Consider the following 13703-nt stretch of genomic DNA (forward strand, 5'->3'; position numbering starts at 1 on the left):
TGTTCTTACGTGTATTTGTTTCTGTCTCAAAAAGTAATGGCACACGTATGGCTTAATAACAAATACCAGTAACAACTCGACATTTTATAGGCTGGCTGAGATTTTTCTGTTGTTTTATTTTTTCTTATATAAATGTCGAAGAGGACGTCACGAAAACACGGTCAATTCGTTTGGTGAGGCAACATATTCAGTCTTTGCTACACTTCTGTTTCTCCTTAAAAACAACAAACTCATGTTTGCAATACCAGACGAGACGTTTATTTGCGGGACACTGTGCAGCCAAGTTCAACATTGAATACATACATGGCAAGATTTATGACTACAAAATGTGAACCGACCGGCCAGGAAAAACCAGAGACGGTTAACGCTGGAAACCTGTGCTCGTTTGCCAATTGTCGGAATACAATACGAATGTCGAGCCTCATTCATGTGTCTGGTTTCATATAAAAATCAAAACATATACAATCACAACAAAAAACAAAAACAAAATAATTAGCACATAAAATTAAAATAAAACCGGTCCGCACTGTCTGAAGACGCCAGTGTAGCATGAACTCTACACAACATAATCGTATGTTTAAGATCCTCGTGCAAGACTGACCAATCATTTTATTACTGTAAAACAGTAACGTTTCGCGTAAGACAAATATTTCACGCTATACTATCGAAACGCGTGAAATAAAAATTATTGCGTGCGAGTGCTTTTATAAGTAGCGGATGACGCGAATATGCTTTGCGACGATTGTACTAACGACTCAAGTTGCGACGCATGCGTAGAAAGGATCACACGCTGAAAGTGTAAGTTCGTGCGTTACAACAATCAATCGTCACGTTTTGATGCAATACCAGTTACGACTGTTTGCGTTTCTGGTGTATTCCCCATTTAAACACGCGCACTAACAGCATGAATCATCTGCAGTCAGGCCATACTGCTGCGAAAAGGTTTGCAGTCAACTCGTAAGTCGCACGGTAGTCAACTCGCACGTTTTTTGGTCAACTCGAACGGTAATCAACTCGTACATAAGTCAACTCTTACCTTATTTAAACCAGAGGCGTATTTAGGTGGGGGGCTAGGGGGCTAAAGCCCCCCCCCCCAGCTGGCTGGCTAGATACGATTTAAAAAAATGAGCCCCTTACAGTTTCAATCCACTTGTGTATTTCCTGTCATTTGCCCCTAATTAGGCCATAAACAGCTGTCGATTTGTGTGATTAGCCCCCAGGCATGTGTACAGACGATCTAACCTTCGCCAGCTAAACTGCACGCTCCATTGACCGTAAGTGAAAAACTGCGCTATTTGATAGGCTAAAGGAGATACATTCAACAGAACATAACAGAACTTTATTTTCATCCACGTATATAAAAAATACAATATTGGCAATATAACAAAGTACAATATTAATTACAATATTTAGACTTCCTATATTTTTTACAACAACAACAACACATGTTATACAGTGAGAGTGGGGGTATGAACGGTAGAATGAATATATATATACCGGTATAGAAGATATTGAATTTGTAGAATGAAGCAACACCAATACTCATACATAGTTGTTATTGCCAACTAATGAAATTCATCGATACATTTAGCTATAGGTAAATGTTTACAAATGGCTGCCGCATGGGACTTATTAAAAAACAATATTTCAATTTGTAACAATTAAAGAGTTTAGACGAACGCATTGGACAATCATCATTATATTTTCGGTAAGTTTCTATGATGAATTTAAATAGGTAAATGTTTACAAATGGCTGCCACATGGGACTTGTGAAAATCAATATTTCAATGTGTAGCAATTAAAGAGTTTAGTCGAATGCAATGAACAATCATCATTAATTTTTCGGTAACTTTATTTGATGAATATAATTCGTATTAGCTCTTGAGAGTGATAATCCTTTTGAGTAACAAGTTATTGCCAGTGAAATTCAACAGCACACTTAATGAATGGCAATAGATTTTTTTATACAAATTGGGCTAACTGCTTTGATGTTCATCCATAGTTTTTGAAATTAAAAAGGACTCAAAATAAAGAATTACTTTGCTAGTATGAAACTAAATCATTTAAATAGGAGGTCCACCCATCTAACACTGTTAAAATTTCTGGATAAAGATTATGTCTCCCACCACTTTAGTGGGTTGAGAAACATTTGAATTACCCTGTGTGTCTGTCTGTCTGTCTGTCACACTTGATGTCTGAACTCAAGTTCTTGTTTGTTTTACATGCACTTTTATCATGCATAATGCTGATTAGATAGCAGGAAATTGCATCATTTCAATGTGCGATTTAAAATAAAAATGACGACGAGAGGGGGCACCCCTCCCGCATCCTCCCCGCTTGAGCCCCCCCCCCCTCTCAAACATTTCTGGATACGCCTCTTTTTAAACCATTGATGTGTTCATGGGTTCTAGATTAGTAATGTGTGCATACAAACAAATGAGAAACACTTTTAGAATTAAGTTCCATACTTGTTATTTCAATATTTTCACAAAATAATTTCTTTTCAAGATTTACATCATAGGCACAATTATCGCAGACGTACATGTACTTAAGTTAAAACATGTATTAATGGTTTTTATTTTTTATTTCAATATTTAAAAGTTGATTGGATGTGACCCAACAGTCCATCAAAACGGCGAGGCGCAATGTCGACCAGGGAGTCGAATACCTCAAGTATGTGTTCTGCCGGTAAAAAAGGCAGACACAGTTACTGTAGTTTCTTGATGTATGAGTATGTTTCTCGTCTCGTAGCATACTCGGTAGCGAGCCCCCCCCACCCCCCCACACCCAATCAGCCTAGAATAGAAATGTAACGATTAAATGAAATTTGTCTGAGCATATACATTGCATGAAGTGCTCAATATATATATTGCAACAAATCACATAATAAAATAAAATGCTATTCTGCAAAACCTTGCCGTAATGGACTGTTTGTCGGCTAGACATCAAAACAAACACTAGAGGGGGGTCTGTTTTGCACAGTCGCCTCGCCTTAATAGGCATCAATAAACATCAAAGTTGATTTTACGCGTTAAACATGATTATAAAAGTAAAACTGATTAATTACAAGATAAATTAACTTTAATTAAATCTTGGAATCCAACACGTTTTACACCATTCTTGTGTTGTGACAAGTAAAACTGATTAATTAACATACCCATTAAATTCAATTGAATAATGTTTCGCAATTAATTAACGTTCGTTGAATATAACACTTTTCACACCTGTTGCATACAGACATATTACCCGTGAAATACACCGACCACACGAGTAAAAGAGACGTTAATTGTGACAAGCGTATATTCAGATATTTAAATAAGCTCTATGATTTATACTTATAAACTAATGATCATATTATATCATACATCTACTCTGATTTATTTTTTTTCGGGGGGTGGGGGTGGGGGTGGGGGTGCGAGTTAACTTCAAAAAGTGCGATTTGACCAAACAAACACGTGCGAGTTGACCAAAAAACTATGGTGTACGAACTGGTCCAAAACTATTCTAAACCGTCCCGGACAGTTTACAAACCGTCCGGGACGGTTTAGTTAAGTTTTGGACCGTTCGTGCGCATAAACCGACCGGTACGGTTTAAACTGTCCGATACGGTATTATTGCTGGAGTAGGGTTACAATAAAGCTTTGCTTTGGAAGTTTTACGAGCGTAATGCAATATCGTTGTCATCTAGAGCGACGCTATTTTTCTCGGACAAGACATGAATTTCAAAATATTCAATCAATCATTGCTGCCAAACACGTCAGAGTTAAAAATAAATATTTTAAGTACTCAAAATAAATGTATTTGCCCACGAAGTATTTCTGACATAGGTAACGAATGTAATCTTTAACAGTGCATTTTTTGATACAATTTTAGAAGGAAGCAGCTTTAAACTGAACAGGTTTAATAGACTGAATAATACTTTTTTAAGTAAGCAATTGACAAAAATACCACAAGCAAAGCCGGAGATTGAAAATGTTCTGAATCAGTTAAAGAAATACTGTTTTTTATTGACTCCTCTTCAAAACCTATGCCGTACTACAATTTACGCCAGGAAACCGTCCTGGACGGTTTCCTAAACTGAATCAGACGGTTTGTTATCCACAAAATAAATCGCCTGGTACGGTTTACAGACGCACGAGCGGTTCAAAATTATGAAACTGTCCGATACAGTTTAGTAAACCGTCCCGGTTTAGAATAGTTTTGGACCAGTTCGTACACCATAAAAAAACGTGCGAGTTGACTACCGTGCCAGTTGATTTAGGTACGAGTTGACCGGCACCCCAGCGATAATCATAATACATGCGAGCGACATATATGATCTAGCATGGAAGTTGTTTCAGCAGGCCTTTCGGAGATTCTTCTTCAACGATTTTCCTTTCCATAGTTTTACCCTTGCTCTGTGTTTGATTATTTCTTATTGTGTGTATGCGTTCGCATGTCTGCCTTAATATGCGAAAGAAACTTTGGTAAATTTGGAACTTTCTTGAGGCCGAATATATTGTACTGATTTTCAGTACAATTTATCGTGGACAATTATCAAAACGCGCATATGATTGTTTATCTCTGAATGTCGTATTTTTCCGTGTCAGTCTTTGATTCAGTTATAATTTCTAGCTCAATTTTCCAAAGAGTTGTGAAAAAAATCAATTACATGTAATTATTGATAAAATGTCAAGTGTTTAATCTGACAATTTTCTAAGAGTATAACCATTTCTTATTATGTTGTAACCTTAATATTTTGTAACCAGAAATAAGCTGATAAGGTCGTTATGTTTATGGTTGAACTAAAATAAAAAATGTCTAAAAATGTAGAAACGTAATTTTCAATTTTGGTGTTATGAAGTCACGGTGAGAATGCATGTATTTATTATATGTATTTATTATGATAATTTATTTCATAAGTTTCTTCAACCTTGAATGTAATATGGCTAGCATTACGAAATTGGTAATTATATTGATCTGCAATAAATTTCGGATAGTTGGAAAGTAATAGTAATTTCGGATAGTTTTTTAGTATAACTTATTTTTTTTCATATAGGCATTCCTACGCAAATGTGAATAAATATAAGCCTATGAAAATGTATGATGCACAAAACTTACAGAGAAAAAAAGTTAATTTTGTTATGTCGACATTTGTTCATGGTGCCACAATCACAGGCACTCGGCATTAGCTACTACCCCCCATGACAAAAAAAAGTTCGTCGAAAAAAAAGTTTTTTACTTATATATATAACAAGGTATGTGACTTAGACCCTTGAATTGCTGATTTCGGCATACCAGCCAATTTCCGAAGCTCACTACTCCATTCAATTTTCCACCGATTTACACAACTCTGGTATCAAACAACGCAGAAGACTTCATACTAAATGAATAAATCGATGAATGTTCGCATAAGTCTACCGTAAAGCGGTCATAAAAAACAAACTTGCAACAACATTTCCTAGAATCGATCTGATTACCACGAAAAAACATTACAAACGTACACACTTCGGTTGAAAGCCATTTAAACACGATTAACCGAGATGAACAGGATATGGGAACTTAGAAGTATCATGGTGCAGCCCTATTTCATTGTAGATCGTTCCCTAGTAGTGTACATTAATGACATCATGTTTTATTTTCAGCCAGTGAAATAAATTTCACGCTGTTGAATATTGAATTCTTATCATGTTGATTGTAGTTTATAGTGGAAATAACTAATTACTTGAGTCAGATTTATTTATACAGTATGTATGGTATATAATAAAAATATTAATCTGATAAGTTTTGTCTTTTTTTTAAAAATGTTCTTTTTTTATAAGCGATATGTAATTATAAATATATGTTTTGCTATTTTTTTAAACACTGTTATTTTCATCACGATTTTGCAAAAACAAAAAGGCCATCGTTAACTCTACATTTGATGATATACATTTAGACTAAAAAAGGATTCTTGTATAAATCAAAGCGCCGTGGGCGCTGACGGCCTGGGGCTAGGTTTAGTGTGACGTAAAATGCATTTACGATGTTTTATCCGAATTTCTCCCTTTGTCCGAATTTATACGGATTGACCCTAGCGGTTGAGTGCAGAAGCTCAGAGACTGTAAAACAAGACAATAGTTGTGTATATACTACAGTGTACATAGACGGCGGAGGACAACACGATACTGGTTGTGGGAACGATAACCTTTTGTTCAACTCTACAGATCTGGTAGAGGTTCGTCTACATAGGCGGTGAAGATATACAACAACAACAACATGGCCGCAAAAAACTGTTATTGTTGGCGTCAAATAAATCACTTTCAATAGCCTTAAATAGCTTTCTATTACATAATTAACAAATCAGGAAAAACTCTTACTTCTTTTGTAATATGTATACAAAAGAAAATCCACTTAAGCCCAAGTCTCACTTTTGCCGGTAGAGCCCCGGTCCATCCCGGTTTGCTAACGCCGGTCGACCGGCGAGGCCCGGGATGATTCGTAGAATTTTTTTAACGCAGTCACACTATTTCCCGGTGCCGCCCCGGTTGAAGCCGGTAAACAGCCCGGTACAGTCCCGGTCAACCCGTACTGGCAACGGTTTATCCCGGTGAAGCTCCGGCAGAGCCACGGTTGTCGCCGGTAGTGCCCCGGTGAAAGCCGGCAGCGTTCCGGCATAGCCCCGGTTGTCGCCGGTAGTGCCCCGGTTGAGCCCCGGTTAAAGCCGGCAGAGCCCCGGTATACCGTAACACCGCCGGCACTCACCGTGTCTATACCGGCATCAGACCCCGGCAGAGCTACGGCAACGCCCCGGCGGAGCCCCGGTGAATGCCGGTGGCGTTCCGGCAGAGCGCCTGTTTTTTTATATACCGTAGCTATTCCGGGACTCTAACGGCATTCACCGGGGCGTTGCCGTAGCTCTGTCGGGGTCTGTATGGGCCCCGGTGGAGCTACGGTGCCGTCCCGGTTGTTCCCGGTGCCGTCCCGGTTGTTCCCGGTACCGCGCCGGTCGTTGCCGGTCCATCCCGGAGTTATTAAACATTTTAATATTTTCCCGGTGGCGCCCCGGTTTTCCCCGGTTCATCCCGGTCGTCCCCGATGGAGCCCCGGTACATCCAAGTAGAGCCCCGGTTCATCTCGGTAGATCCCGGATAACGCAAAGGGGCTCCGCCGGCATCATAGAGAGACTGGGCCTTTACCCTGATAAAGAACGGTGTACAGATTGTGGACGTTGTCTCACCAAGAACTTTTCGCGCTCTATTTGCGCCCTCGATCTGCGCAGTGAAATATCATATCCGGTAACTTCGTATATTTCCGAGAATGAGCATGAATATTTGTTTTTGTTTTTTTCATTTTCCTTTTTCTTGAATGTCTCGTTAACGCAAAATAAAATAACAATATCTTAAAATAGGTTTATAAATACCAAATGTAAATTCTTCTTACTGTCTTCGTGGACACTCGTGTCTTTTCGGCCTAGACCGTCAAGTGAGGAACTTATTCTCGCATGAATATGCAAACAATAACATAAACTATGTCGTAGCCAATGCTTAGCAATTTTGCTTCAACAATATTTTTTACACGTTTTATGACACTGTCAAGTTATAAAGTGATGTTCTGTATTTACAAGGCGGGTTATTGAGATCTACGAAGAACTTCTTTGATTGCGCATGAATTACCGCCAAGTGGTAAATCGGACTTTGGGGAATGCATTCATTCGTGGGTTTTGGCACCAGCCAATTCTGGCTGTCTCAGAAATTTGTATCATTGCTATGGCCTTAGGGCTACGCCCCAGGCCAAAACAGAGTGAGCTTATTTGATATTGGCTATTTTTCACCCTAACCATACACCCAGAGATTTTTGTCTGTCACAAGGCTGAATACGCTAGAGGCAAAATAAGCCTGCCGACTATACAAGTATTTAAAGATCATGCTTTTCGATTTGAAGCATTATACATTTTTAGCGATGCACAGGATCGGCTTTTGGGACCACCTTTTTTTGTCGCGTTTCGCTAGTCATGTCTTGTGTGGTCATTTGAACAACATTTCCTAAACTGCCGTGTAGATGAAACTTCACAAGAATTATCCTTGAGTGACCCTCTTTCAAAGTGTTATAATCCTTCTGGTCTGCTGCATAAATAGTTCACCAGAGCTAAAATATAATTTACAACTACAATGGCCAGTGGTTTTATCGTATAATTGTAATATTATCGATATATAAAATTCATGTACTAGGTTTGTTCATCTTGCTTCTGGGGTCAAAACTGGATAGCCCCAGGGGTCAAATGATTAACATAGACTTATAGTAGCTAACATAATTATATATATGAAACTACTAGTCCTATAGTGTTTATATTAGGTATGTAACGTCATATAATAGTCATCTACTACGTCTGTTCAATTCATGCGTCTCGGACACAAAGTGACCATGCCCTAGGGGTCACATGCTCAAATCATGCCCTTGGAGTCACATGGTTAGTTAAGACTTGTAGAGTAAATTACTTGAAATCTCAACAGAAACCTCTAGGGTAAGAGGTTTAATTAATTGGAGTGACTTTTTAAAGTGGTCTTCTACAAAGTTTGTTCAAATAATTCCCACAGGGTCAAAACTCCCCATGCTCCAGTGGGCGCATGATTTTATTAGATTTATTTTTTTGTTTTGTAAAATAACTTTGAAAATCTTTTTCTCTGAACAACAATGCAAAGATCTTTATTATTTGGGAGGAATTTTATACACACTAAATTTGAAATTTAGTGGTCTTCTACTATTCTTTTTTTTAATCATGGTCCTAGGGTCAAAATAAGCATTGCCTGGGTTGTTAGCGTGTAATGTTTCATGTAGAATCGTTTCGCACTCTAACTTGAACGAAACCACAAAGCAAACAGCTTTTATATTTTGAATATGAGATCATAGTATGGTCCTGTTTAAATTATGTGTATCTTGTCAAGATCCATTACATAAGTTAACAAAATAGGACCATTTTTACCCAATTGTTCGAAGTTTACCCTGACTGGTATTTAACAGTCAGGCTTGATATTGTTTTCATTGTGTTATTCAGGTCCAACCATCCGGAAAAAAGTTTGAACTGCACTCAAATTCAACATGGAGGAGCATATGATTGTTCACACGGGGGCCCTTCATATGTACGCAGTGAGGGTTCAAGTCTTCGCCCAGAAATGATGCTTGTTTGTCAAAGTTCAAGACCACAATTGATGGGAAGCCCAGTTTATTGATTGCTGTACTGTTCATTAATTATTATTCTGCCCTGCTTCTGATTTAAGTAGGCAGTTGTCAGTGACTTGCTTGAATAAGTACGTTAATGATATTAAGCATAATCCGGCATGTTTGTTATTGCATTGAACATAACAGGGTCTGTATGTAATGACATTGAGCATCACACTACGTGTACGTAATGATAATCCACATCACGTTAATGTATGTAATGACATTGAACAGCACGGGGCTGTATGTAATGACATTGAGCATCACGTAACGTTTAAAAAATGACGATGAGAATCATCCAAAGTGTGCATAATGATATCAAGAGTTACACTACATGTATGTTATGACTTTGAGCACGACATAACGAGTATGTAATTGCATTAAGCATCCCATGCTGTGTATGTAATGGCATTTTACATCACATGGTCTGTACGTAATGACATTGAGCATCATAAGACGTGTACGTAATAACATTGATCATCACACAATGTGTACTGAATGGTTTTGAGCATCGTGCGTCGTGTACGTTATGACATTGAGCTTTATGAGACCTGTACGTTATGACCTTGTGCTTTATGAGAAGTGTAGTTAATGATATCGAGCTGCATAATACATGTACGAGTGTACGTAATGGCATAGAGCTTCCTGCGAGTTGTACGTAATGAAACTGAGTATCACGCAAAGTGAATGTGATTTCATTGAGATTTATGAGACCTGTGTGTTATGCCATAGGGCATTACGAGATGTGTACGTATTCACATTGGGCATCATAGAAAGAGTGCACATTAACTTTTGAATTTGCAGGTTTAAGACTGGGTATATAAAAAGACGTATTGGACTACCTTGCATTTCAGTCAATGTCCTAATCACAAGACTGAAGGCACTGCAGTTGTTCGCTACTTTGTAAACAGGGGATCGTGGTATCGTACTTCGTCAAACCCAACAATGTATCGAAACGCACTCTGGTTGTGCCAAGTACAAGTTCATTTCCTAGATTTCAAAATCATTATGATAGCTGTCGCCGTCGTCATCATCATCATCATCATGTATCATCATCATCATCATTTATTATCATCATTTATCATGATCATGATCATCATGCTCATCATGCTCATCATCATCATCATCATCATCATCATCATCATCATCATCATCATCATCATCATCATCATCATCATCATCATCATCATCATCATCATCATCATCATCATCATATCTTCCTCATTATCATCATTATTATCATCATCATCATCATCTTCTTCTTCTTGTTCTTCTTCTTCTATCTCATTTACTTTTTCAACTTCTTCTTCATCAAATTCTCCCTCACCATATCTTCAACATCACCATCACCACCGTCATAATTTATCTAAGCCCAATCAGAAGCATATTTTGTGTTCCAATCATCGGTCAAAACCTAATGATTTGTATATGGAAATATCAGGAATACTCATGTCTGGTTATCGATTTATTGCTTTAAATTATATTTATAGATCTTTGATTAAACTAACCTTTTCACAACTTTCTCCTTGTGAGCTCTTATGACCGCCTGTTGTCCGTCGTTCGTCGTGCATTGTGCGACTTGAACAATTAGATTCTTAACACTCTAGAGGCCACATTTATTGTCTGATCTTCATGAAACTTGGTCAGAACATTTGTCCCAATGGTATTTTAGGCGAGTTCATAACTATGTAATGTTAGATTAAAGACAAACTCACTAGATAAAATTAAAATTAAAAGAATTATACCACTAAAATATCGCATCTTTAATAAAATGTTCATCAAACTTGGTAAGAACTTTTATTTTTATGACATCTCTGCCTAGTTCAAAATAAGGTCGCCGTGGCATTGTGGAAATGGAGTCCGCCTAGCGACAAGGAGATATTGGATTTGATCCCCACCATAACCGTTCTTTCGATGTCGCCAATATAAACCAATTCAATGTTCTGCCCAGAAAACGGACATTCAATAAGCCAAAGGATTTCGATGCAATCGAGCTAAACTAAATAGGTTGGTTTGAATTATACTACATGTAGTTCAAATATGGTTCCGGATTGTTGAAAGACAATGCCGCCAGAGGGGGGGGGGGCGAGGCAGTTTTCCTTATATGGCAGCAGTGAAACGTTGTTAACACTTAAGAAGTCAAATTTTAAGTTTCATCTTCTTGAAACTTGGTCAGAATACTTGTTCTTATGATATCTCGACCGTGTTTGAAACTGAGTCACGTGCGGTCATAAGGTAACTAACTCGAATTAAAGAAAAGGTTTGTTTACTATCTAGAAGTCACATGTATTGTTCAATCTTCATGAAGCGTGGTCAGAACATGAAATGATATCTCAGCGGAGCTCGAAAATTATTCTGGTCCGTTGAACAACATGGCCGCAAGATTTTTGATTTATTATGCTGACATTATAACTCACCGGAACACAAGATGCCCTTGGTGAGTTTTTGTCCTTCGTTCGTCATGCGTGTTGCGTAATCAATATCCAAATTGTTAATAACCCTAGAAGTCTCATTTGTCGTTCGATCTTCGTGAACCTGGTTAGAACATTTGTTCTTATGCTATTTTGGCCGAGTTCCACATGGTTCTGGCCCGTTGAAGACCATGCCAGGAAAGCGGGACAGTATTCCTTATATGGCATTTTGAACTCGCTTTAAGTATCATGTAAGTCATTTAAGTCCAATCTTTATAAAACTCGTACAGAACATGTTGTGATTTTGGCGCTTCTCTTCATTTTATCAACCGAACTAAAATTATATTACGACCGCCGGTGCCGTTACAAAAAGAGAAAGATGAATTTGCAGAAACAAACTGCTGTTCGCATAGCAAAAAGCACAGAAAATGGAAGTGGAATTTATTTAAAAAATACTAATGGAAAGATGACGAGAAATGTTCTCTCAGTTAATTTAACGCAGCTATTTAGAAACTGAATGAAAAAAAAACACACAGTAACTTACTCTCAACGAACAGATCATGATCATGGGTGTAACGGGAAACGAGGATATGCTCGAGTACGTTTTAGAATCGGCGATATACATGTTTGAGTTAGAATTCAAGATGCGAGATCTGGGGTACATTTAACAGTCGCAACAACAGCCGAATTTAGCCGGTACAGTAGACAAATGAGAATCCAAGGTTCATTCCCGGAAAAATTCGCTTGTGTGCAGCCTTCGTCGAACTCTGTTAGCAGCGGCAAACTCAGATTAGCAGGGAATTTCATCGGGTCAGATAAATTATCTTCACCAGTCTTCTCAAATTACGATCATATAAGAGACGCAGAGGCAATTGAAATTAAAACACCACTCCATTCGAAAGCAACCAGTTTCAACATGCAACGCAGCGTACATGTTCAGAAACTGACGCAACGTTTGAAAATGAGAGCGGAAAACGCTACGGCTCTGATGCCTTGAGGCCTTCAAACCAGTCCAGACTAGATGCCGGTCAAATTAATCGACGTTAACGTAAAGCCCGGCATCGACGACGAGCAGTTCTTCCTGAAGGAACAGGTGTGCCGGATGGAGCGTCAAAACCGACGGTCAAAACGAAAGTGTCACATCGGAAGCACTTCAAATGTAGTGATGGAGAGTTTCAGATAGCGAAGCATCGATAACCATCGTTGACCAATCAAGTATCGAGGTCCTTGCCTGCCAGAGTTTTTCGGAGGAGTATCTGTTTAACGACGGTGACGTAACGACTAAGATCGACACCTTCCTGTACCCCACCAGAGCGTACACACGACCGAAAGCCTAAGAGCAGCATCGGAAGCAGCGAGAATCTTGCAAAGGGCACAATCGCCCAAGTGGCACAGACCGCCCGGTGGCTGAGAGTGTACAACGTCTGGAGGCCATTGCCCGCAAGGATCGGCGCCCGGGTCGATACCGGGAATTGCGCCGCGAGGAGGGCGGACCGACATCCAAGACGTTAAATCCGGATTGTGCAAGGTGCGCGCCAAGTGGCAGGACAAGCAGAGCGCGATGAGCCAGAGCGCCCATTCAGTCAATGAGAAGCAGACGCAAGGTGAAGCGTTCCGAAAATATTTGCTTTCCAAGAGAGGTAGTAGTGAGATAATCAACAGAGTCCCCAGTCAAAACATAACGATGCCTTCTACAAAATAAAGCTCAGTAATATTTCTGACCGAGGCGAAAATCGTTTCAGGGTCAGATCTCGATCGCATGATATCGTGAATTGTAGCGAATCTTCATTGTCACGCGATGAATAACGTAAAAAACGGATCGCGTGTTCATCCTCGTTTCTACTATCAGCCCAGATCAGGTACGCTAGGAGGTCCCCAAATGCTCAAAGGGGCTTTGACAATACGGAGCATCATAGAGCCGGAGGAGCAACTATTCGCTAAATCAAACGTCAATTTATCGGCGATTATTCTAACGAAAGAATGTTGCCAATTATAACTGTACAGAAAGCACCAGAGCCTTATAAACGAGAAGCTTAAACGAGCAGTGTTAAAGCCCCCATTTTAACTGAAAACATTGTCTTATTCGAGCTGAACGAGAACGTACCAGCCATGGCT

At 39.0% G+C, this 13703-nt stretch overlaps 1 protein-coding gene across 1 annotated transcript in view; it reads left to right on the forward strand.

Annotated features, from left to right (window-relative positions):
• The first annotated feature begins 4761 nt into the window (after nt 1-4761).
• The window catches only part of LOC127866440 (uncharacterized), a 173965-nt gene continuing 165023 nt past the window's right edge, over nt 4762-13703 (forward strand). Inside the window, exon 1 of the mRNA XM_052406969.1 lies at nt 4762-4848. Within this exon, the coding sequence (XP_052262929.1) occupies nt 4838-4848 (11 nt within the window). The 5' untranslated portion in view covers nt 4762-4837. The remainder of the gene's footprint in view (nt 4849-13703) is intronic.

The sequence above is a fragment of the Dreissena polymorpha genome, chromosome 2 (genome assembly GCF_020536995.1).
Source record: "Dreissena polymorpha isolate Duluth1 chromosome 2, UMN_Dpol_1.0, whole genome shotgun sequence".
Taxonomy (NCBI): Eukaryota; Metazoa; Mollusca; class Bivalvia; order Myida; family Dreissenidae; genus Dreissena; species Dreissena polymorpha.